At 46.3% G+C, this 25,375-nt stretch overlaps 2 protein-coding genes across 13 annotated transcripts in view; one reads left to right on the top strand and one right to left on the bottom strand.

The window, feature by feature from the left end:
* camta1a (calmodulin binding transcription activator 1a) overlaps positions 1-18,193 on the top strand; it is a 230,355-nt gene extending 212,162 nt beyond the window's left edge. For 6 of the 12 annotated variants that reach the window (XM_062566099.1, XM_062566100.1, XM_062566077.1 and 3 more), the window contains 14 exons: positions 183-317; positions 10,609-10,805; positions 10,952-11,142; positions 11,259-11,337; positions 11,472-11,823; positions 11,917-12,398; positions 13,077-13,255; positions 13,749-13,992; positions 14,816-14,887; positions 15,034-15,054; positions 15,150-15,355; positions 15,511-15,585; positions 15,889-15,971; positions 17,310-18,193. In XM_062566099.1, the coding sequence (XP_062422083.1) occupies positions 183-317; positions 10,609-10,805; positions 10,952-11,142; positions 11,259-11,337; positions 11,472-11,823; positions 11,917-12,398; positions 13,077-13,255; positions 13,749-13,992; positions 14,816-14,887; positions 15,034-15,054; positions 15,150-15,355; positions 15,511-15,585; positions 15,889-15,958 (2,303 nt within the window). In that variant the 3' untranslated portion in view covers positions 15,959-15,971; positions 17,310-18,193. The remainder of the gene's footprint in view (positions 1-182; positions 318-10,608; positions 10,806-10,951; positions 11,143-11,258; positions 11,338-11,471; positions 11,824-11,916; positions 12,399-13,076; positions 13,256-13,748; positions 13,993-14,815; positions 14,888-15,033; positions 15,055-15,149; positions 15,356-15,510; positions 15,586-15,888; positions 15,972-17,309) is intronic. The other 6 variants (XM_062566079.1, XM_062566088.1, XM_062566086.1 and 3 more) reach the window with 6 other exon arrangements.
* Positions 18,194-22,587: 4,394 nt separating this feature from the next.
* Positions 22,588-23,673, bottom strand: LOC119223353 (urotensin-2-like). The gene is made up of 4 exons (XM_062564191.1): positions 23,568-23,673; positions 23,136-23,261; positions 22,864-22,904; positions 22,588-22,770 (listed from the first exon to the last, which is right to left on the bottom strand). The coding sequence occupies exons 1-4, from the start codon at positions 23,671-23,673 to the stop codon at positions 22,657-22,659; spliced, it is 387 nt and encodes a 128-aa protein (XP_062420175.1). The 3' UTR covers positions 22,588-22,656.
* Between the last annotated feature and the right edge of the window lie 1,702 nt (positions 23,674-25,375).

Here is a 25,375-nt window from a genome sequence, read left to right as displayed (position 1 = left end):
ATATAAATATAATGTTAGGCTGTGGCTTGTGTCAGTCATGAAAAGCCACTGTATGTCAATCAAACAGAACAATACTGTTTTGATTCATACCAACAATAGCCTCACATTAAAACAGACCACGTAGTAGTGACATATGACGTTTACTTCATGTTTTTAATTCTCGTCGTCCTCTTGCTCTGCAGCACACGACACAGGTCTGGTGACGCTGCAGGTGGCAGTAAGTAACCAGATCATCTCCAACTCGGTGGTGTTTGAGTACAAGGCCCGTGCTCTTCCGTCGCTGCCGTCATCTCAGCACGACTGGCTCTCGCTGGATGGTACGTGTCTCCTCAGTTTTACACCAGCTCGGGTCCCTCTATCTATCCCTCCTCCTTCCTTTTTCCTCCTCTCTTTTCTATTTACTCAATACTCCTTCATGTGACTCCTACTTCTTCTGTTTGGCCCTGTAGATCTCCAGCAGCCTTATTGATTTTGTTTATTTTGATAAATGATGTGCTGGACCATCATGCATTAGAAATCTTCTGCCAGCTTGCACGTTCACAGACATCGGCCTCGTGAATGTCTTGAAGCGGCTTGAAGATGAGCCGTGACCGTGATGGTAAAGGTCACGGGAAATCCCTTCATTTGTAGACGTTATGTGTAGAAAAGGAGTAAACCTTCAGAACATTTTTGTTTGTATCAACTATTGAACTACAAAATCTGCCTGTCCACATTAATCAGCTGCAGCAATCTGCACTGACTAATATAATTTGTTGTCATATGTGAAGAGTTATTGTAATTACCGATGTAATTATGTCGAACAGATCATTATTATAAATTGGCTGACTTTGCATATTATTCTGAAGGTCTTGGATGTGTTGAATGAGGCAGTTTCCTGTTGCCATGTTCTGAGAGATGAAATACTACATGTCATGTTTAAGGGGTCATTTTAAGGTCAACGCCTCATTGACTCATCTTGCCTGCTTCAATTAGCCAGAGGGAAAGCTGTTGTGTTAACGACTGTGCAAGTCGGTTTTCATGCTACCTTGTGCGTTGTGCTGGAATTGTTAGTATGATCAGTAAAAACACATCGTGTGGAGGGCTTCTACATACAACAACAAATGCTGCAGGGTTGGCAAATTTCCATTCTGCTTATATTCAGATGAAGGCTTTGCGTTAGAAGACCTGTTCACCAGAATGTAAGTGGTCTGTGTGTGTGTGTGTTTTTTCTGTGTGTGTGTGTGTGCGGGTGCTGCTGGGGAAGCGTTGCTGCAGTGCTTGAGCATTGACAGGATAAAGTAGGGCACAGTGAGGCACAGGCTCACAGGACAGCTGCATTGCAGACGGCCCTTGAGGGAGTGGGAGTGAGTAATGGAGAGCTGGCGGCTCCCGAGAACAGCAGTACCAGTGGATCCCTCCGCCATTCATACCCTACTGCCTCACTGGCCCATTCACAGAACCAGTTAAGGAGGAGCTGACTGTCTCAGGGAAAACACAGCCCACCCTATTACCTTACTTATATTAACCCCTTCCCTGTCGTCGCTCAATGGGATGTCTCACGGCGGTCTGTGGCGTCCTGTTTGAGGGCGACGATGACAAGTGCACCCTCTGAGATAATTCAGTGTGATGGGAATTTTTCACCTGTACGGTTCAGCAGGATTTTTAGCTTGACTTATCATTGACTGGAAAAAAAGATTGAAAGATGAGCATTTGCAATATTCACAAATCAAGGTAAAAAGCTGATTTGTGAAAATGACATGTATATACATGTTATGTATTATGCATATGTGTGTATATGTGTGTATGCTTTGTTCCAGTGTATAGAAACATACTTAATTAAACTGTACTATTATGTTAAGTTGTGGTGAAACTATGTCAGTTTGTGTGTGTGTGTGTGTGTGTGTGTTTGTGTGTGACAGAGTGTTAAATAGATGTGAGGCTTGTTGCTGTGCACATCACGCACATGATGCATCGTTACTTATCGTAAAACTGCTCCTCTGTGGTCCACCAGACACCTGTGGCTAAAGCGTGAGCTTCAGAACCACAGCACGGTGGACAGCGACTCGGGAGCTCACATCGAGCTTTACAAGGAATTTCCATTCCCACTATTTCCGGACGGGACCATCGATAATGTCCACAGTGTTGAGGCACGAGAAGAGAGGCAGCAAGCGCGTCTAACGGAATAATGACAGCTACAAGACAGTTAGTCTCGACCCTCTCAGAACCCTCCTTTGGTTTCATTAACCCCTTTACCGCCAGTCCCCCAGAGTCAATACAGCCGGCTGACATTAGGCGCCATATGCGTGCAGCTATTTAGTCCGGGAGCTCTGCGGGTCCGTCCTCCCGTGGAAGGACTCGCTCTGCTGTGATGTGCTAATGGCACAGCTGCCCGCCTCCCTTGATTTGTCATAATGCAGAGTGGGGGAAGGGGCGCTTTTCTCTGCAGCACTGCAGGTACAGAGCCATGGGCAGGACAGAAGGGGGAGGAGGGGGGGGGGGTGAAAGGAAGCTGTCGGAGCCGCAGAGCGCTCGTCGTCCGCCACAAAGAGTCCCCCGAGCTGCGGACCCCCGCGACCCGAGCTCGGTGGAGGTTCGCCGCGAAGCGCCAAATTACTGTCTGTTCGTGCGCCACGGTGCGCACTGCCGGTACTGACTCCTGAGCTGAACTACACCGGCGTGACAAACAGCTCGCACACGCGCGCGCGCACACACACACACACACACACACTGCGGGAGCGGAGGAGTGGGCGTGTTTGGGTAAACATCGTAAACGGAACACGATTTAGTTTGAGACGGCCGCCGGGCGGCAAGAAGGCAAAACCCGAACCCGGTTCCTCCGGGGATGGGGAGACTCCTCGCGGGGCGCCCGGTGAACCCGATTCAGAGCCACCGGCGTCGAGCCAAGCAAATCGATTTAACCGGAGACTCTTCTTTTGGTTTGTTATTAATATAACGTACCGAAAAACGAATGATTCCAGATAAGGAGCGAGCTTTTAGGAGCTCGAGGAGGAGGAGGAGGAGGCGGAAAACGGGAACTAGGGCGTCTGTTTACCGGCGGCACGTGCGCACAACGTCTCGGCATTTGTCATTTTACTGCAGCCTGGGATAGCAGCGACTACTAGAAACACAAAGAAAGTGTGTGTATGTGTGTGAGCCGAAAGAAGTGAAGAGGAGGAGGGGGCTATTAGATGAAGAAGAGTAGCGAACGGTCTTCCTCTCTCCTACTCCTATCCCCTCCTCTCTCTCTCTCTCTCTCTCTCCCTCTTTCTAACTCTCTCTCTCTCTCCTCACGTCCCTCTCTTCCCTCACTTTGTTCTATTGTTGACGAGTCCTCTGTTGAGATTGAGATTCAGTCCACTCCAAGGATCTATATTTTTCTTGTTTCTCCGTGTAGCACCGTGCAGTGGTCTGACCGTCAGGCTGGGGGGGCGGGGGTCTTGGGTGGGGGGCAAAACTGCGATTTGAGTGAAATGCATCTTTGGCGGGACTTCTTTGGGTCAGGATGCCTGTGAATGACACCTGCTTCTCCTAAAAGACAAAAAGGCAGTACTTTTGGCTTTGTGGTGGACTCTACCAATGGAAAATAAGATAGAAGGTTAGAAGTGTTAAGTTCAACCTATGGCTGTGGTGCTGTATTGTGTTCTGTTTGTGTTGTTTTCGACATCATTCCGATGAATGGCAGAAGAAGTTGAAGTTACACGTGTCCTCCCCCCCCCCCCCCCCCTCGAATCCGCTGCATGCCGTAGGTACTGTGTCTTGATGTGGTCCAACTGTGTGTGCGTGTGTGTGTTCGCGCGCGCGCTGTGTCGGAGTTTTTGAAGAATTGGTCCATTTGTGCCACATGCTTCCTTCAAGTGTTTCATGTGACTCTGCCTCATTGCAGAGAGTAGCCAACTCCTGACTCACGACTAGAGCTCGAGCGTATTAAAGACTCCTCAAGACGCCGTCAGAGACAAAAAAAACTATTAACACTATTTCCTACATGGTATTTTTGAATAACAAAATAAGTTGTCTCATAGCCTTTGTGCGCCCTTTTTCTTTTCTTCTATTTTCGGGTCCGGTACTTTTTTTGCAGAACTCGCATCTCGCATTTGAAGGGTTCCGGATTCGTTTCGTTTCAGTGTGTTTGGGACGCCGAGCCGTATGCAGCCCGTGGGGTTGGGGGTGGGGGCGGGGATGTCTGTTTCACGTGTTGTTGAAAGTGTGGCGGCAGCTGTAGCGCATCGGAGGGTTGTCGCATCCCGGCGCGCTGTTCGCGTTATCGGGGACAGCGAGTCGTCAGTAAAAAAAAAAATCGGTTTCGGCTGTTGTTCGGATTGCAGTCAAAGTTGCATTTTGTCCGAATCTTTATGTAGCAGAACAGCTAAAAGAGGACGAAATCCAAACCGCACGTTGCTACGTTTCCGTCGCGAGTGCAGCCGCTGAGCGTTTCAGCACCAGAGCTGTCTGGACAGCGACTTCACGGCGACCCCGTTTAGTCTTCAAAGTTTGCTTTGGTCGAGTGCTTTCCTTCAGCATTCAAAGTGAGAGAGTCTCAGATAAACATTTGTCTACCTGTTGCTTTCCTGTGAAGTTTTGAGTGTTCCTTTCTTCAATGCATGGGACAATATGCATTGCTAAGTAGCCTCTTGAGAGAACTGTGAAAGACACAATACAACAGAAGGCAAAGTGGCAAAGTCATGTCCTATAGTTTTTGAAGAAGTTGGATGGATCCCCACGTGCTTGTGTGTGTTGTGTAGATGATATGAATAACGTTATGTTTTGGCATTGCTTATAAGTGGCAGCAGTGAGAACCATATGCTGGTTCCACTGCACAAAGCCATCTAGTTTTTACTAATGTTAAGCCACAAACCCCCCAAAAATAACTCAAATGTATGGAACTATGTCTGTGTGTGTGTATTGGCCCAATCAAGATATAGGTCATCTCATTACTTGATGACATCATGAAAGAAATGTATTTTTAAATATATTTGACATACTGAGTATAGAACTGAGTTTCTCATTTTATTAAGACCTTTGTTGCAGAATGAACATAACTATTTTTAATTTAAAATTAAAGAGAAAACAATACTTGAGATCCAGGTATATGTTTACATTGAATGCACACAAAATGGACAATTATTTGATTTAACAGTTTGTTCTAATTTTCCAGGACAGTTGAGTTAGTATGTGCTTGTTAAAATCAATTGATATGACATTATTGTGTATAATGATATGGGACTTTATTAGAATTCAAATCTATCAAAATACATTAAATTATCGTCTTGATATCCATTCATTATTACCCAGCTTTAATAGATACTTTGGTACTTGAATAAAGGATATGCAAGTATGTTTGGATGCAAACGTGAGATTATTACTTTGAATATTAATCTCCATAACTGTTTTCATTGACTCTCTGGCTGTGTAAGACGTCACATCAGTGACGCCGGGACGATCTGGGAATTTGCAGTGGCATCTTGTCATTGAAGCCAAGGTGTAAATATGAACATTGCATTCATTTTCCCTGTAGGGGCATTGACGTGTGCATGCCGGGAAAACAGATAGCAGCAGTACCATTAGTTGATGTCATTTTGGTAAACGTGTGACTGTAGTTCTTGTAGTAAAAGAGGGAGAAATAGCAATAGCAATACCTCAAGTAACAGCAGCAGTGATGTGGGAACGCTTACACTTAAAAGTGATGGATCACCCCAGACATGAGATTTTAAAGTGAAATGTCTGAAGAGAAACAGTCATTTGTGGTGAGCCCATTATTTGAGTTTTATTGTTGACAATTGTGATGCCATGGCCTTCTTCTCACATTGAGCTAGCTATCTGTCTTATATCTAATCAGTTCAATAATCGTGCCTTGAAGTCAACCTTCGTGAGGCTTACAGTGATGGGACTGTCCAAAAGGTTTCCAGTAAAGCCTTTGGTAAACTTTATAGCAATAGTTTGTGGTGGATATTGTATTGTGCTGTCAATGCTGGGATTTGAAATATGCTAATTTTATGTTATGTTGTAAGCTCTCTTTCAAACTTGCTAATGTGCTCATTAAATTCAGGCTGAGAAACCCTGAGAATGTATTTAGGCTAACTGTGTTGTCTTACTATTAATGGAAAGCTTTGGAGACGTCCCGTCCCTTGGGTTGTGCTGTTTTATATCAGATTGATTCATCTGTGGAAATGATTTCTCCACATGTGTCTCATTTGCTCCCCTGACTCGATAAAACGTGTCAAGCAGTATCTAGGTTGTTTATGCAAATAGCGATCTAACGATGCTCGTGTTACTGCGTCGTCCGGCTATAAATAGATGTTTAACATCTCTACTTTCCGAGACACTAAACCAATAGTGTGTTACTCTGTTAGTGTGATTGTGGATGACGGTGAATCCCCATGGCGAGCACTCTTGGCATTTCACCCTTCAATATGACACAATGGATCTACTCGGTGTTCAGACTGAACTCGTATTGACCTGTGCGGCTGGACCGACGCCAGTCGGGGAAGAGCTGCTTCACCTTCATGGCAGAATAAGCCTAGTGACCATTGTTTGTGGTCGTTAGACCAATAGGACATAGTAAAGTGCCACATGGTCCAACGGTTGCTGTTGTGATTTGGTGGTACACCGCAAGAGAAGAAATCCTGAGATAAAAGGCAGCTTACCTGCTTAACTTGGATTTTCAAATTGGGTGTGCCAGACATCTGCTGATGCTGTCGTTGTTGTATGGAAAACCAGTAAAGCTATAAGAGCCTTAGCCCACTGGCAGCTGCTTTTGGGTGCAGGACAGGGCATACGGCAAATGACATAACAGCAATCTTAGAGCAATCTAATGGCCAACAATCTAAACTACATCTCTCTACCGTATGAATTTACCATGGTGTGCTTTCTCTCAAAAAGACAAAACATCGCCCTATAGTGTGAAAGTGTAAAGGTTTGCGAATGTGTGGCTCGACTTACGACCGGCCTCTGACCTCCACCGCATGACCCTGAACAGGACGAGCCATATAGCAGACGGCCTGGCCCTTTAATCCTGAACCATTCCCGAATAACAGCCTCTGTCAGTCAGCTCACACACAGCCCCGTGAGGCCTCTCTCCAAGGGTTGTACGCGAGAAGCTGACTGGCCGCAGGGGCGACAATGAGGTCCAGCGCTAAACTCGATTGGCTCGACCCAACGCAGACGTTTTAGAAGTGAGAGCTTGAAGGCGTCCTCCCACACTCCCACACTCTATTTAGAAGTTCACTTCATGCATGACTCTACTGCTGTGATGTCATCACACCTCGCCCTTGTTCTTTCTCTACCTGTAATCTCTGCTGCCGTCGTTGCCCTTCCATCGGGCTGATCTCACTCCGGCTGTAATCCTGCGTAAACAGACTTGTCCTCCCTTCCCCCATCCGTCCAACTACTCCTGTAAAAACAGATCATCTGATTGAAGGCTGTGACGTTCTCTCAGTGGACGAGTGTCCTTCTAAAAGGAGATCCACAACGATCAGGCGATTTCTAATGTATACGTGTGCTATGCATTCAATGCAGAGCTGACTAGTGGACATGTGACTTTCTCCATTCAACCTAGTTCCTTAACCCGTGTGATAGGATCAGGTGTCTGGTGGGTCCCATGATGAAGAAAGTAGCAATTTATTCTAATGAATGTCGGCCCCAAGGCAAGTGACAAAGTCACTCATTTGGGTTATCGGTCATGAAAGTTCAAGACCTCTCAGGTCTCAAAGGTCTCACATTCTAGATGCATATTTTAGCCAATGCAAATGTTCCCCCAATACACGACCCAGACTGTGTTATTTCTCCTTCCTCTCTAGGCTTTCATCCCAAAGGTGAGAGGTCACTAAAGTATCTCTCACTGTATATACATATCCCTATATATGTAAATATGAGTTCAGTTAAATACAAGTGTGAGAATTGATGGAGTTGAGCAGTTTCGGATGTAGGAATGTGACACATTAGCAGTTGTCTCTTCTTTTGTATTTTTCATTTTAAATTTGGTTGGGGAAAGTTTGCAAGGGTCCAAATTCTACAGGTAAATACATCCCCCAACGTAGGGGGAACAAGCGAACCCTCTGCTCTTAATTACAGAAACCTAGCCTTGGTTTGGAAAACATATTTGTGTCATAGCAGCTTTAGGTTTACACCCCCACTGACTGATCAACTTCCATACAAGTGTTGTCTGTATAATAAATGGTGCTCAGCCCCTTTTTGTGAGTTTTTTGTTTGTTTGTTTAAATAACCATGTCACAGTTTGCCCCAAATTAATGAAAGTGACCACGTCTGCTGCCACACATGGTCACGAGGGAGTAAACCGGGAGGCGGGAGGGCAGCAACGACATCACAGTGTTGTTACGGTTCTGTTTGGCTGCCCACCTTCCATGTCTCCTCCCTCTTCCCTCCCACTCGTCCCTACCCCATCCTCCCTCTGCAGTGGACGTGCATCGCATTTGGAGCAGCAGGTGGAGATGACATCATCTGCACTGCAGCACACTGCAGCACTGGGTCTGAACAAAGACATGTCAGCCTACCGCTAACTATCCCCTCTCCCTTCCTCTCTCTCTCTCTCTCCCTCTCTCTCTACATCTCAAGCTCTACACCCCCCCCCCCTCACCCCTCCACCCGTACCCCTCGCCCCTTTGTCAGCCAGAAGGAGAGGGAGAGGGGGGACAATGGCCTTATACAAAGTCAGGTTGTGGCGCTGTGACCTCAAACCTCTGACTCCCCCTCCCCCTGACACGACACCCACCCCTTCGCCTCACCTGTTTCCACAAGTCACCGTGTGGACAGGTGAGGATGGATCCCACATCGGAAGGAGCGCTGCTTGATGAGCAAGCGTTTGGGCCGACGCAGCAGTCTGCAGCTCACACGGGGGACCGTGTGCATTGTTCACGCCGCGGCACTAATTCACCATCCAGTGACATTATGTTTTCCTGTCCAATGATGGCTCGTTACTTGACCTCTTTCAGAATGGTTTATCAGGTGACATTACCTCCCCACGGAGCCCTGGCAGCGTAAAGCGCAAATGTCACCCAGGTCGTGCTGGGCCCGGCTCCCCACTTAGACTCTTCAGGTCTCCACCTACGGTGTCAACGGGGGGAATTGGAGAGTAGGTCAAGTACACAATAGCACAGCAAAGAAGATTTATGGACTCAATTTTTTCCATTGTTTGCCTTTCTCTCTTAATTTTTTTTTTCTTCTTTTCTGCTGGAATATGGAGTCCTTCCCCTCCCCTCCATCAATAAGCCAATAGCTCGCAGGCAGGCCGTACACACACAGCATGTTCCTGTCGCCTAGTTACCGCTCGGCAGCAGGTTGCCACAGAAACGGCCTCATAGTGGCTAAATGGGGAATGCTAATGCAGTCTTCTATACTCCCTGCTGCAGTGGGCTCTCTGTGCCCATCCCATTCCCCTCTCTGTGCACAGCGTAGTGTGTGTGTGTGTGCGTGTGTGTGTCACAAGTGAGTGTTTGTCGGTTGGACACTTAAATGTCCCAATGAAGCTGGTGTCTTGGGATCATGACCCAACATGCCGCAACAGGTCAAAATTGGCCGGGTTTGTAAGCGCGTTGACGTTTCGCGGTTGGTTGCACGGATGCATTTTGTGACCGAGATGTCACAGTGTGCTAATTTCTCCTTTACGCCCCTGTCTGTTTCACTAAATCAAATACCAGTGTTTGCTCTGCCATGCCCTCACTAATGTATTGAATTATGCAGTGTGCTCCATATTTCCAAAAAGGCAAAAAAAAGAAACCTGAGCAGAGACGGCACTGACTAACGACACGGGGGGGTGCGAAGCAGATGTTGCCTCCTAAGAACCGTGTAAACACTCTGAACTCTTATACACCTCCATCCATCCTGTTGTAGCAAAACAACAGCTCTGGAGAGGTGCATTTACTCCTTAAACCCGCCAGCATGGGACTCGTGGTACGGGGGGGGGTGGGGGGGGGGTCGGCAGGGTAGAGATAGTGTACTTAATCAGCTGGAGAGGGACGTCCGCCGCCCCCCCCCCCCCCCCCTTCCAGATCATGTCTGAAGCTCTTTGTGGTGGGAGGGAGGACCCGTTCAACATGCCCCCACTCATTGGCCAATCGTTGCACCTTTGTAGGTCAGCTGGGGCTGGCTTTGGGTGGTGGGGGAGAGATCACAATAAGAGTTCTGTGACTGCAGCTATTAGCAGATGATTGATGGGCTTTAAGGGTTACTTTAGTAAAGCCAATGTTTTGATGAAGTCAATGATTGATTCTCTTGTTTTCACTTACACCCCGAGGGGATTAATTATAATTATAGGTTTTCTTTTTTCTTTTTTTTTAAGGTTACAGCTGAACGCAGAAGATTACAGTAACTTTCCATCAAGCTTTGCTTTATCTCGGAAATGGGCTAATGCATTCGCTCCCAGGCGGTTGATTGCACGCCGCATGTTGTTAAGCCCCAAGTCACTGCGACGGTCTTATTGCTGCTCAGAGCAACGTATTTGGTGCAGCTCGTGGTGCATACTGGGTGATCGTTTGTCTTGTCAGGACACGGGGTTGTTTGTGTTGCGGGTAATAGCAAAGACACACCTTTTTTAAATGTTTTTTTTTTTTTTTAAGCTTACTGAATGCTGCTTGTGTGCTTGACGTGTTCTTCGTCTGTGTCCCACTGTTTGCCCAGATAACCAGTTCAGAATGTCTATCCTGGAGCGCCTGGAGCAGATGGAGAGGAGGATGGCAGAGATGGCCAGCCACCAGCAGTCGAGCAGTGCAGGGAGTGGCGGAGCCGGGGGAGGAACGGGGGGAGGAGCGGGAGGAGGAGGAGGAGGGGGAGGAGGCGGCAGCGGAGGAGGAGGAGGCAACAACAGCCAGTCGCAGGTAAAAAGCCACATCGCGCCACTCAAAGGTCGCGCATTGTGTTTCTTCATGACCTGTCCACATAAGTTCTGTGCGACTACACGGAACACAAGAGTGCGTCTTTTTTTTAAATGACCAATAACGCTGTGCTCCTCTGTGTGTCTTAGTGTTTATCTGGTCAGGCCAGCAGCTCCTTTGAGAGCCGCGTCGTTGTGGTCTGTGAGAAAATGATGAGCAGAGCGTGCTGGGCCAAGTCCAAACATTTAATCCACTCTAAGACCTTCAGAGGCATGACGCTCCTTCACCTGGCCGCGGGCCAGGGCTACGCCACCCTCATCCAGACGCTCATCAAGTGGCGGTGAGAACAAACCACTTGACACGCCGCGTTAACGACGCTTTCGGGTTTTGTAATTGCTGTGTGCTACACCAAAAAACAGCTGTTAGATGCTAATGTTTTTTTTCTCTTTTGTCCAGCACCAAACATGCTGATAGCATCGATTTGGAGTTAGAGGTGGACCCTCTCAATGTGGATCACTTCTCCTGCACGCCCCTGGTAAGAGAGGCTGACGTTAGCGGCACGAGCAAGAAATCCCTTGTTTGTGTGACGAGGGATGCCTGTTGTTTTTTTAAAACATTGACTTAAGATTCCCTTTGCTTATTTGACTTTTCCGTCTGTCTTCCATCCAGATGTGGGCATGTGCGCTGGGTCACCTGGAGGCGGCAGTGGTCCTGTACAAATGGGACAGGCGTGCCCTAGCCATCCCAGATTCCCTGGGCCGCTTACCCCTCTCGATTGCCCGATCTCGTGGTCACACCAAACTGGCCGAGTGTCTTGAGCAGCTACAGCGGGAGGAGCAGCAGCAGCCCCCGGCCCCTCTGCCGCCCCCGACTCGCATGTCTTTCTCCCCGGCCCCGGACACCCCCACCACAGACAGCTGGATGGTCAGCTGGGCGAACAGCAGCGGAGTGACGCCAAGCGGCAAGAAAGGGGGTCCTGCCGCCACTACGACCACATCCGGCACCACAAGCCTCAATCCAGGCGCGTGGAGTTCTGATTTGACCCCTCTCTTACTGCACAATTAGCTGAGTGTATTATGCAGCTAATTGTAACATGATTTATTTTTTTCCGCAGACTTGAGGAGACCGAGGTCAGAGCCGTCCAACTACTACAGCAGCGAGGGCCAAAGGGACCTCCCACTAGCTAAAAAACATAAACCCAACCCAGAACTGTATCAGACCCGGCCCGACAAGGCCATGTCTGTCCCTCTGAGCCTGGAGCAGCAACAGCTCCACAATCTGTCCTCCAGCCCCAGGAGCCTGTCCTCAGAGGGCCTGAGCTCGGACAAGGGCCTGTCCCCAGGGGGCGGCACGGGGACGACCAGATGGAGCCCCAGAGAGACGTTCTCCAGCGGTGGCATGGCCAGGAAGTCATTGGGCGTCAGTGGCGGCAGCAGCAACAACCCGGGGAAGGAGAAGCTGGTGAAGCGGCTGCGTCAACGGGAGCAGCTGGACATGCTGGCGATGGCCGACAGGGAAATGGCTGATGCGGAACTCTTGTCCTATCGGGAGGACCTGGAGAGCCAGGACTGTCTCACGCAGATGGATGACCTGCAGGTGAGAGCAAGACGCTGCTAACTCAATCACCTAAATGTGTAGGACTTGGACTGGGACACCCACATAGTAAATGTTCACAACTTTTTGGGACCTTTTGATTGAAAATGCTTGCATTACAGAAATAGCATAAAAATAATATTAGCCTTCCTGCAGCTGGTGATTCAAAAACGTATCTCCTGTTATATATCCATACTTTTATCGAGGGAGGCCGCAGTATGGATATTTTATTGGCACCATTTTGGAAAGTGGAATGCATATCAATGACATTGTCACCAGGGAAGAAAGAGTTGCTTGATGTAAATTCAAATTCGACACAAGCGCAGCACGCGACCCCTTTAATGTCCGCCTTCGGCATTGAGCAGGCCGCATGCACCAGGCCAACACGGCACTCTGTCGATGACCATCACTGCATAATAAACTCTCTATTGATCCCCGTCCATAGCCAAGGGAATTCATCCAGCCATCCATCTCAGGCTAACGACTCCTCCATCAGATGAAGTGCTGGATTAGGAATTTAAACGGGCATCACTCGTCTTTAATTCTACTCTATTAACTTTGTCATATCGGCAAAAAAAAAGTTGAACTTGCTTGTTTAGACCCTGTTCAGTCATGCAGAGTGATAAACTCTGAAACGTTTATGTCCCTCTCTCTGTCATCTTCATTGTCCAAACCACACAGGCGAATATGATGACTCTGGCGGAGCACATCATCGAAGCGACTCCAGAGAGAATCAAAAGGGAGAACTTCACCGCGGCGGACTCGGTGCCCTTAGACACGTCGGGTGTCAGCAACACCATGAACTGGCTGGCCAACTACCTTGGAGACGTGGAACAGCTGCCGAGCATCATACATCTCCGGTAAGGATTACCGCGGGGCGGCAGATAGCAGATATGCATTATGCATGGCCACTGTGTGGGTGGGTGTTCTCCTCGCCACTGCATTCATCTTTTTTTTCCCTGTGCTTTTGTTACTCCTTTTAGCACTTTCCACTGTCCAAACACTTTGAGGAATATGTTTATATGCATCACTCACTGTAATGTTTAAGGTCAGTGAGTGAAAAGTGCAACACGCTGTTGAAACTGGATTTTTGTGTCAATAGATCATTTCAAAGTGAACAGTTTCAACGGTGAAAAGAGACGGGGCAGTAGCCATGAAACACACACACACACACACACACCCTACAGTTTGCAGGCAGGCAAAATGGTGAACACTATATTAAAACATTTACATTGAGGCCCACATGTGTTACGTAGACAGGCGTAAGCTTGAATATCCCCTCCCTGCTTCATTCATTCCAAGAACATTTGACGGATAAAAGAAGCAAACCTTTCTGTCCCATTGCTTCCTCAGCTCTCTTTACAATGAACCCCTGACCTCATCCGCCAACCCCACCCTCAGTCCCGGGGTGTCTCCGCTGAGGGAGGGGCCCGCGGAGAGGTCCGCGCTCCCGTCCCCGGCCGACTGGAGCGAGTTCATCACTGCCTCCAACAGCAAAGTGGAGCGGGACCTGGCCCAGCTGACTCTGTCCGACCCGGAGCAGAGGGAGCTGTACGAGGCCGCCCGGCTCGTCCAAACTGCCTTCCGCAAGTACAAGGTACAGGACCCCGGCGCTGTGCGGGGCCGCGCGCTGTTAACTGTTTCGGGGGAGATGTCGAAGGGTTTCTTTTTTGATTCATTTGTTCACACGCTACGGCGCTTTTGATTTTCTTTTTTTTTTAAGGGTTTGTGAGTTCTCTTGTTTTTGGGAAATCACTGTTTCTGATCGTGCCTTATGTTATTCACATGTCTCTATCTCTGTCTGATTCTCTGTTCCTCAGCTCATATACACATTACAACATAAACATATATATATATATATATCCAAATATGTCCCTGTGGGTTCAGCATGGGAAGGTGCCTTGAGCAGAGCATGGCCTTGCTTAGAGGAGCGACTGCACTGTCCTCTGTATCCCTGCTCCAATTAGTCACAGTCAAGCTCGCTTTCTCCTCCTCTCTCTTTGTCTCTGTTTCGCTCTCTAAAGTTAGGTGTATGGAGCCTGCTACTGCCTGTTTGTTTTTTTTAACTAGCTTCCACACACCAGCCCTCTCCCACTGCCCGATCCCATTCCTCAACTCGCTACCCCATCCCCCAGCTACTTTTGATGGGTTTTCATATCACAAACTCTTCGCTGTCGTTTGCAGTCGTCTGTTTCCACCGGCTGATACTGAGGAGGACCTTTGACCTTTGACTCAACAGTTCACCACCTCCTCCTCCTCCTCCTCCACCTCTGGGGGCTAGTTCAACAAGGGTGGACTCACGCCAGGGTGCCGTTCACATGTCGGCCACCAGGGGACCTCAGGGAGACTTGAGTCCTTTTGTGGCAAAAACGTAGGTTTCTTTGTGACTTCTGACCTTTTCACCATCTACTCTCCAACAGGGGCGTCCGCTCAGAGAGCAACAGGAAGTAGCGGCTGCTGTTATTCAACGTTGTTACAAGAAATACAAACAGGTAGGACCCACGAATGTACTGACCTGTTCCTGATATGGTCAAATGTAATAAGTGCTTTGGATTACTTCATATATCTATATATATTATTTCAGAATAGTATATATAAGTCCATCATTTAAATTATATTCCCTTTTTCTGTTTGCAAGCTGACATGGATAGCCTTGAAGGTAAACATTTTTCACTGCCAGCAGCTAAACGTGAAGCCTCGCAGCACTCACCCGCGGCAAAAAGCGTGACCTCTTGTCCCCGTTCTCGTTGGCAGTATGCACTTTATAAGAAGATGACGCAGGCCGCCATCCTTATCCAGAGTAAATTCCGCAGCTACCACGAGCAGAAGAAGTTCCAGCAGAGCAGGCGGGCTGCTGTGCTCATTCAGCAATACTACCGCAGCTACAAGGAGTTCGGCAGGCCGCAGCCCCACCGGCGCGGGGCCGCCGCCGCCGCTGCCCTGGCGCAGCATAAACTAAGGTAGACGAAAGGACAGGTTCCTTGACTCACACAGAGAGCACCTCAGTTCATGTGCTTTTTTTTAGCGTGACAGTGACGTGCGGCACGTCTTGTGATGGGACCCATGCGCATTTTGACATGTTACCATGCTTTACTGTCTTTCTGCGGTTCCACAGGGGCGGTCTGCTCACAAAGAGGCAGGACCAAGCTGCCAGGAAGATCATGAGGTTCCTACGCCGCTGCCGCCACAGGTAGACCCCCACGGCTCACGCGCGCACACACACACACACACACACGCACTGACGTAGTCATTCGCGCGCGTACGCGCAGGACGTCTCGCTGGAGATCTAAATGCACGGGTGGGTTTTACGGGTTGAAAGAATTGAAATCCCTTCAATGATAATCAGTAAGACTCATCTCCTCTTTTGTACTTGGTGTCATGTGTTTGATTTATTTTCGTTGGACAAATTTGGTGGCAACACCTGAGCTCCAACCCCTTCCTCTCACTGTGTTTGGCCCCCACCCACCTGCCTCCCCACCCCCACCCCCCACAGTGCCTACTGTGTGCTAATAGCTGTCTGGTATTGTTTTGCTGTTTATGCCAAGCCCCTTGATGGACCATAGACTGTTCAAGCGGGTGAGTGCAGCCTCAGCAACTCAGTTCGTCCCTACCTCCCTCTCCCCCCCCCCCCTCTCTCTCTCTGTTATTCTACATGTCTATATGCCTCAACTCTCTCTCTCTCTCTGTCTCTTACTCTTTAATAATACAATTATCTCCTCCTGAGGTCTCTGCCTTTGCATTTTCCTCCTCCTTCCCCTTTTGCTCTCTCTCTCTCTCTCTCTCTCCCATCCCTCCCCCCACCCTACCTCCTTTTCCATCACTGTTGCTTGATGCCTGCTTGCATGAAGGCTGCCGACCGGAGCCACAGGTGGACTGAGAAGCTCAGATTTAAAAAGCACTATTCTTGAAATGACTAAATGCTTATGAATGACAACATCACTGCAACACTTAACAGGCACTTCTCTGACTCTCTGACTCTCTGTCTTTCTCTCCTCGGGAATTACTTTTCATATTGTCTTTTTTTTATTTTACTTTGTGTGGTTATGCAGATAGACACTTTAAGACAACGGGAGGCGTTTATTTTATTTTTTTCAATCCTGTGGTATTCTGCTGCATGTCACGTGGTGATCGAGCCTCGCTCTCCTACTACAGGCATGCTGTGGGCCTGCTGTGCCTCGGGCCGTTGTCTGTCCGTCTCACCGGCTGTTTGTCCTGTTTGGAGCGACTCCGACAGACCGAGACGGGGGGGACTCGACTGCTCTAACACACGTTTAACTGTTTCAATGTATTGCACCCACACAAAATATGCACCTGTACAGCACACATATATAATATAGAGCATTCATAGAAGATTGAGGATGTTCACAGACCTTTGACCCCCCCCCCCTTGCTGTTGACTTGCACATTTCACGTTCTGCGCTGTCCTAAAATAGGTGCGCCGGGCTTTTAGAGCAGGTGTCTCTTGTTCGGTGAGCTGCCACACGATGCATTTATAAAAGATTTGAAATACAAATTGCTCTTTACCCACAAAACTAAATGTAAATCTTCCTTTTTTGCCTCCACGGATGTGTTTGGAAATTCTTCTGTTATTTTAGTGCTTCATATGTGGAATTGCAGCCCATACGTATTCAGAGCAGTGGTTCATGCTTTTCATCATTAGCTCTCTAGAGTTATCATTATAATTATGATCGGGACACCTCATAATAAAATGCATGAAAACATGTCTCTGCATTTAATTCCAATTAGAATGAAGGAACATGGCGATGATGCAAGTTTAATTGGGTATTGACCAGCCTTTCTTTCCAGAACCAGGAGTAGTTCCTGGCGGTCTGTGGCTGAACGCGACGTCGTCGCCGGCTGAGCAGTGTGACGCTACTTTATGCTGACGGACGCTTCTCTCTCTCTGTGTTCCAGGGTGAAAGAGTTGAAAAGGGCCAGGGAACATGAGGCCCCTCAGAAGAGCTCCCTAGCGATGTGACGTCACTCTCCTGACTCTCCGCCTTTCTTTTTTTGTTTGTACCCGAGACATTTTACAAGAGAAATGGGAGTAAAAAAAAAAAAAGAACATCAATGCAAGCACTGCGATTATTACTACTACTGCAGTGTTACTGGTTCAACTACTATTACATGTACAACAGCATTTTTTCACATATCTATTCTTTCCACTGACTTGATTTTGATTGGAGAGTGGCAACTTCTACGGGATTATAAACTAAAAGGGTCGGGGGGGTGGGGGGGGGGGGGTACAGAACATCTGCTTCATGGCATTTCTTTGCACTTTTTTTTCTCCTGTATTGCTTCGTCCTTTTGGAATATAAAGAGGCTTTTGGACGGTGAGGACACGCCCGAGGAGCTCTGTCAAACCGGAAGGACCTCAAGACGTAAATGAAGGCCACCGCAGAAGATCTCAGAAGACAGGGAGCGGCGCAGAAACACTCGGGCCTCTAATTGTGTTTTAAGTGACCAATCAATTCATTTGAGCATATTTTTTTTTTAGAACCAAATATATTGGTCACCCACACGCCCACTTCTACCCACTGCTGTAGATTATAGAGATATTCATATTATGATATTCAATTTAGCTCAACGATCCCTGCTGTCCCACTGTGCTCTACCCCACCAGTTCTTCCTGCACGGGTGGAGCTACGAATGAATGTAGACCGGGGGTTTAACCATGCAGAAGCAGATGGGGGATAAAATATTTTGGTTTTGCCATTTCTTTAAAAAAAAAAAAAAAGGAAACCTATGCTTTATGGTATATATTGTCACTTTATTACTTGAATTTGTTTCATTCCGTCCAATGTATTTGTTCCATCATGTCCAATGTAATGGTGATCTGTATCTTCAGACTCTATGTTGTTGAATCCTACCAAGAAAAAAAATGCATGACTTCTTGGCAAGAAAAGTCTTTGCTTGTGTGCTTACGGTCTAGTCTTTCAGCCTATCCTCTGGAATTTCTTTTTTTGGTTTCCATCTTATCCCCCATGAGTTCTGTCATCTCTGTACGAAGCTATCCCCTTATTGTCCCGTTTCCATTGATTTTTGCTTTGATCGGTTGATTGATCCTCCGAAAACAGGAGAAATGAACTTGCCTATTTTGTGTTGTAATGGTTCTGGTCATGCAGTTTATTACTGTTGTTTTTCAATGAACTTCGGAGCCTGTGAAGGCTCTTGAGGGGAAGATCACATACATTGCCTTGACGTCTTAGAGATTCTTTGAGGGGTCCCTAAGCGTGTCCCAAAATAGGGGTTTGACAAATCCATATTTTTGACAATTGAGCGATTTCTGTATATAAAGAAGGCTGAAAGTACGTAGGAAAAAAACATTTACCCAAAGGGGATTGTATTTTAGAAATATATTATTTTATTCATTGAAAATGGGTCAAAAACAGGTACGAGACAAAAACAGAATATTTGTATAGTTTTGTTTGAATGCCTAAGAAGTATGGTTGTATTGTTTGTATATAGTGTAAATACCTGGGATAAAATGAGCTATGTGCATGAAAAGTATGAACAGAGTCAAAAAGGGAAAAAACAGCAAAACTAGTAGTGGCTATGCTCTGTAAAATTCAAACTATTTCACTATTAGAGTATTTTATTTTATTTTGATTGTTCTTAAGAAGAACATTTTGCTAAAGCATGATATTATTGCGATATGAAAAAAACTAAAAAATACTGTATTTAGTGTTAGGAGATGTCTGCATTATCACAAATCAAGTATGGTTATGTTTTTTTGTTCTGTTTGTTTTGGGCTACCAAGAATTTGTTGCCAATGGTGCCGAGGTATGTGAATGCTATATAGCTTAGGAAGAGAATTAAGTTATTTTTGTTTTTTTGCAGAACAGATAATCATACCGTGAAACACACACTAGACGCACTGAAGACCGTACCAACACGAGTGGGTCGAGGGTCTCTAGAACAACTAGGTACACAGATGGCAGGGGGAGCTGTATGTAAGCAGAACACATGGGAAGCCTGTCACGTCTCCACTAAGCATTTTGACCATCACTGAAAACACGGCAGAGTTTACATTAGATTTTTTGTTGTCGTTACAAATGGAATGTGTTACTGAGGTGCAGCCTTGCCCACGATGTTCCTATACGGCGATCCATGCGTGTCCGTCACTGAGAAAGATTCAATTCACCTCTGTGACTTTAAACAGCAAGCATTGATTCATCAACTAGTGGCAGAACTGTCCTAGTACAATTTGTTTTAATTAAAGGACAAAATAAAACCACAACACAGTGGTCAAGGCTGCCAGGGTCCACATAGACCTTGTATTCCATCTAGTTGGAAAACCCCGTGTAGCATACTGTGCGTGAATGGATTTCTTTGTCAAGCAGCTGAAAAACATTTGCAAAACTAACTGTTCCGACATGGAAAGGTGCTAAAACCGATTCTATCTGGGAAGACAACACTAAACGTTGCCTCCATGCAGGGTCAATGAGCCAAAATGACTGTAGTAGTGTGTAAAATAGTGCACTGGTGCCATTTATTATTGAGGCATAATAACTGTCTTATACATTGGATAAACTATATTAAAGGTGTATGTATTTATATATATCAGTATTGATTGGGCTGTAGGATCAATCGGTGAGAACCTGAGCTGCTGGTTCAGAGGCGCCTGGTTGCTGCCTGCTTTCATGTCATTTATTCCTACCAAAACTTCCAAGAAAGTGTATTGTGTATCGAAAGTAATGACATTTGATTTATCAGCCAAGTGCCACTCAAAAGGTTTTGTTTATTTAAGTACTGTCATGTTTGTTAAATTATCATTAGGTTTTATCTCCCATTCATTTCCTCTACTGACCGGTTGTTTTGATTTGAAATGACTTGATTTCCCCGAGTGTGTATGTAGAAAGTGCCTGTTCATACCCTGATCACACAAGCCCAGTGTCGCAACGCGGCCGACGTACCTGCGGGTTGAGAGGACGTGAGAGAACACGGCCCCCCGCAGTGCTGCACCCCCCCCCCTTCCCCCCCCCACATGAACCCACCGTCACCTCTCATTCACCAAAGGCCCCAACGTCCCCCCCGTTCGCCAACACGACGCCTTCTCCTCTGTTTTTACGTAAAGGGGGCGACTCGCCTGAAATCTGGCTTACCGGGGGTTGGTTTGCCTCGCAGTTCACCCCTCGTGGTCCGTGGTTAGAACGAACAATGCAGCGCCGTGGTGACAAGGGAGAAGGATGTATTATGCTTGCATGGGTAAAATAGTTAACTGGGTGACCAAACTGCACCTAAAGCATGCTTATTTTTCCTAGAATCTGTAGTCAGATAGACTTGTTGTGAAGACGCACTGTTCTGTCAAACGATGAACGTTGGTTTTTTGACGCGTCACAGAACTCAAAGCGACTAGAGGCCTGACGGGGGGGGGGGGGGGGGGGGGCGGTGTTCGACACTATTGAGGTTTTTCACAGCAAAGCACGAAGACGGGATCGTTTTTAGACAAAGCTCAAACTTTTTAGACCTTTTTCTTTGTTTTTTCTTTTGTTTGCTCCCAACTTCAAAGAGGACAGATGTACATGGGTGGAGACCATTGTCACAGTATGTATAGCGAGTATTAACCAAGTGACACACACACACCGTACACACCGGCACACGCACAAGACGCGGGCACAGCGGCACACGGTGTCAGTCTGCACCCCCCAGGCTGAGGGACAGGGTTCACCTCCCTTCTGTATTTTACTCAGGGTGCCAAAAACGGGGAGGAAGAAGCAGAGTGGGACACAGCAGAAGAAGCTCAAATACAAATTTGAAACAAAAGGCAAACCTTCCTGCAGTGCTCTCCGGTAACGACAGACAGCTTCTATGCTGCGCTACTCGAGTCTTTAAAATGAAAGAATAGCAAATATAATCCATTTCCTCCCGGTCACGTTGCTCATTGCGGACCCCGGTGGAGCCGCGGAATAAAGTCCTGTTATATATAGCTCGTTAAGATAAATGATTTGACTTTCTGTCATAGGAGTCTGTCAAATCATAGTATAACTCAGGCCGGTTCTTTAGGCCTTTAATTTATCTAAGTGACAAAGATGCAGAGGGTATTTAAGATTTAAGATTGTAGCTATGTGAAAAGTGCACCGGCAAATCTTTTTTTATTTTTTTTTACTGCCACTTATGAATGAGGGATGACAGGTTAGCTTATCGGCACTCTTCATGCAGTGTTATCTATTTCAAGGTGTTCTGTGGATTGACCCGGGAATCTGCCTTTCCTCCTCTTCTTTTTCCCCGAGCACCTAAACCAGAGAAAGGTAGGCACATCAGGACAACGGAACAGAAACAGTTTTACAACATATTCCACTTGTGGACACAGAGCAATAAAGAACTATTTTGTGGAGACCTATAGACCTAGTGAAGTTTAAAATGATTGGACACATGTAGTCGACTTTACACTTATGCAAATGCCAGTATTGCAAGACAAGCATTCAGTAGTTTATGGACAGCAATTATATGGCACCCTTTACCGAACTGCACGTTTTCATCAATTCCAAACCAAGAAGAAAAAACAGGCCCTGCTTTGATAGAAAGTCATGGGTCCTCGACACTTTGCATGTGAACTAGTGTTAGATCTATTTTCCTCTCCTCTATAGCTGTCTTTCTCGCTGTCTTTCCTCGTTATGTGACCCACTTTTTCTCCGCTCCCGACCCCAAACCTTGAAAGGTTCATCTCCCCTTGGTTCTCCTAATGTGTTTTGCTTTCCTCCTTTTTCTTCCCTTCTCTTGTTTGTAAGTTTTATTTTGGTAATTGTGCATGTACAAGCGTCACTGACTCGATGGATATGTTTAAAAAAAAAAATGAAAAAAAAGATATTTCAGCTGCTGAAGCCATGCAAAACGTTTTGAATTGCCCTTAAAATATGGAAGATGTTTTCTGAATGCTTTATATTCTTTCTGCTGTAAAATAATAAAAAAAGGTAAAAATGAAAACTTGGCTTGGAAGTTTGCTCCGTCTTTTTGGCCCAGTATGTTTTCAAGTTAAGACAATTCGCAGAGTATTTATAACACCATTTTTATTCATGTTCAACAAACAGTGTGGTATGACCTTTTACTCCCACATTTAAGACATTTGGGCATGACACAGACAAAGACTTTCAAACAAATGTGTTCACATACATATGCATATATACAGAGACTAATGGTACCTAGTTAATACCTAATACTGGCAGTGATTATGCATGCGAGTGGATGTGTGTGGTTACATACACATGTGCAGACACAGCGCTACCTGCACGGTGACTGACTTTGTGTCTGTGTGTACTTTTTAGACGCAGTACTTCCAGAAACACTCCGAATTCCCTGCTCTCTTCCTGAACTGCTTCCGGATGCCAAACAGGCGGCTGAAAGGATTTAGGAGGCTTTGTTTCTCCAGTAGGACCTGAAACACGGGATGAAATAGCAGCTGTAAACATTTGACTTAAGCAGCCTTACCTTTTCTTTGCCGAAGGCGAAGCTTCTGTAGAATACTCACCTCTCGTTTCATCCCCCTGGGCAGCAGGCCCGTTCTAACGCCTGAAAGAGACAAAACGTACGACGATTCAATCACAACTAAAACCACCCGAGCCTGGATCGCCACCTCCAACTTCCTGGTTCTACAACAGCGTTGCTTGGAATTCAACCACAGATTAAATGTAACGCCGGTATAATATTTTGCTTCAGTGCGAAAGTTGTAGCACATTTTGAAAGAGGAAAATTGGGGGATTTTCCCAATAATGCAAGATGAGCCGTGAGTTTGTTTCTTACCATCTTTGTTATACTCCCCAGATATCAGAGGGGAATATCTGAGACCAGCAGCATCCCGGGAGGGGAAGTTTTGCTCGGCGAGAGACAGATCATCCAGAGCGCCGACTCCTCCGTCCTCGGCTGACACTGAGGATAAAATAACAAGCTCACATAATGTACAATTTATAGAGATTTATTCAGGTTATTCATGCTAGTTTGTGCTTTAAGTTGTCATTATTTGTACAGAAAACTGAATACATTTTCTGAAACAGAAGATAAATCATCCATTAATGGGTTTGGCAGAACAATCGGTCACACTGTCAAACTCTTAGGAAATTACCTTCAGGTCAGTTGACTGCCATCAATCTTCACTGATTATATTTTATTGTTATAAATGCAAATCAAGGTGCTATACTTCCATGAACAAAAGCTAGAGCAACATATACAACTCACCGGGTCCTGGGTAGGGCATCTCCTCGGATTCTGTGACGGGGTGGGCCAGCAGTGGGCCAGAGGCCACCAGCAGAAAGGCCCAGGACACGAGATGGTCACCCTTCATCACGACCCCACGCTGCTGTTGGAAGATGCTCAGATTCGCACGGTGATCCTCAGGGTGGAAACAAGACTTGTACAGGCTCTGTCGGTCACAACCGGCTTATATACGTTCGGCTGTTGCCCCCCCCCCCCCCCCCCCCCCGCTTATGCCACGCTGCAGACCTGCACCTTTTACCTCTAACTGCAGTAAATCAACGCGCAGCCACAGGTGAGTTACGGTGCTTCAAGGTAACGGTCGCGTTTTACCAGCTCTTCAGCTCGACCATTTTACGGTCTTTGTAAATGGGATTGAAGCAGGTGTTCCAGATGTCCTCCTGCGGGGGAGCAGGTGGAGAAACGGGGGCAGCCAAATGGCCGACCAGCTCATTAAACTGTTGGGCAATTTGAATCCCTCTGTACTCAAAGCCCACTGTTTATTCCTAATGAAACGGCGTCATTAAGGCTCAGCAGAAATGGTAAAATGTCGGAAACCTTGGAGCCTACGAGTCATCTGACATTTTAAGTCAATCTAAGAGTTGAATATCTGTAATGGGTCATTGAATCAGATTGACACATGCATATTATTTAGAGCACTTGTTTTGGGAAGATGTTAAACTTGTGCATTCACTTCTTAGCTATGTAGTAAAAACGCAACTTTATGAGAACGTCCAGCTCTAACTCAGAAAACCTTTGCTGTCATGGGGACGAAGGGAGAAAGCTCCCGACAGGGTCATATTGTGCCCCTCCGGGTGTGATTTGTAAATTTATTGGAAGTCTGACGTCAGTGTTCGGTGCCTTGTATGATAATGAGGGTCGACGGAGCGACACTGACATTTGGTTTTATTGCCCGGAGACCCGACTCTACATTAGGTGTTGCTTTATATCATAAAAAGCTATTACCATTTGTACATTTATATTCTGTGTTAGTCATGGCCTGGCTGCCAATCCCAGTTTATTCCAGCCGATGAGCTAAATGTGGTCTCCCCCCAATGCTTGAGGTAACAATGGAGTTAGATACAGAGAATTGTTGTTGACATCTTGACCATCAACCTTAAACATCTACTGCATCTACTGTATAAACACCTGGGGTATAGAAATATCGATTAAAAATATATGTATGAAGCCCTGCTTTCAAAATGTTGACTATGAATGAAAACAAGTATTTGCAGTGAAAATGCTGATGTAGCAAAAGTAGTTTAAAAGATGACAATCCTATTTAGAGTTTAAAATGCTGCCACATTAATATGCAGAATTTTCAACCGTTTATTTCAAATTCCCACATTATTACTGACAGGTTTTTACCACTTGTTAACAGTATTCGGCCTACAAGACTCGTAGGTACAGCCAGCAGAGGGCAATGTTATGTCTAGGAAACCAAATACAATAGTTTACGGAATATATGCCTATTTATAGATTTTCTGCAAATTAGCCTCCATTCTACTCTTTTGATTTTAGCTCAAAGAAAATGTCTCTCTCATCACCAGTCTTTTTATTCATTTCAGTCTCCGATTGACAAAGTGCACGTGAAATCACAAAACCTGTATCCTCCATAGCCTACGAGCCTCCAAATAATCTTTATTATTGACATTTACAAGGCAGTTTTTAAAAAAGCTTATCCTTCTCCGAAATTAAGTCATTTGGCCTTATTTTTCACACACGCTTTAGTCTCCAGGACAGTTGCCTACCCAGCTGACTAAATTAGTAAGTTCCACTTCCCATCAAGAAGA

The sequence above is a fragment of the Pungitius pungitius genome, chromosome 1, assembly GCF_949316345.1.
Source record: "Pungitius pungitius chromosome 1, fPunPun2.1, whole genome shotgun sequence".
Classification (NCBI taxonomy): domain Eukaryota; kingdom Metazoa; phylum Chordata; class Actinopteri; order Perciformes; family Gasterosteidae; genus Pungitius; species Pungitius pungitius.
The sequence above is the reverse complement of the archived record's forward strand: the minus strand, read 5'-3'. Positions and strand labels throughout refer to the sequence as shown.

Excerpts from the sequence above, each read along its gene's own strand:
- LOC119223353 (XM_062564191.1), bottom strand. The coding sequence starts at position 23,673 with ATGAAGGGTGACCATCTCGTGTCCTGGGCCTTTCTGCTGGTGGCCTCT. Across the intron at positions 23,262-23,567 it reads GATGCCCTACCCAGGACCCG|TGTCAGCCGAGGACGGAGGA; the intron begins GTGAGTTGTATA and ends TTTTATCCTCAG. Across the intron at positions 22,905-23,135 it reads TGGGGAGTATAACAAAGATG|GCGTTAGAACGGGCCTGCTG; the intron begins GTAAGAAACAAA and ends TGTCTCTTTCAG.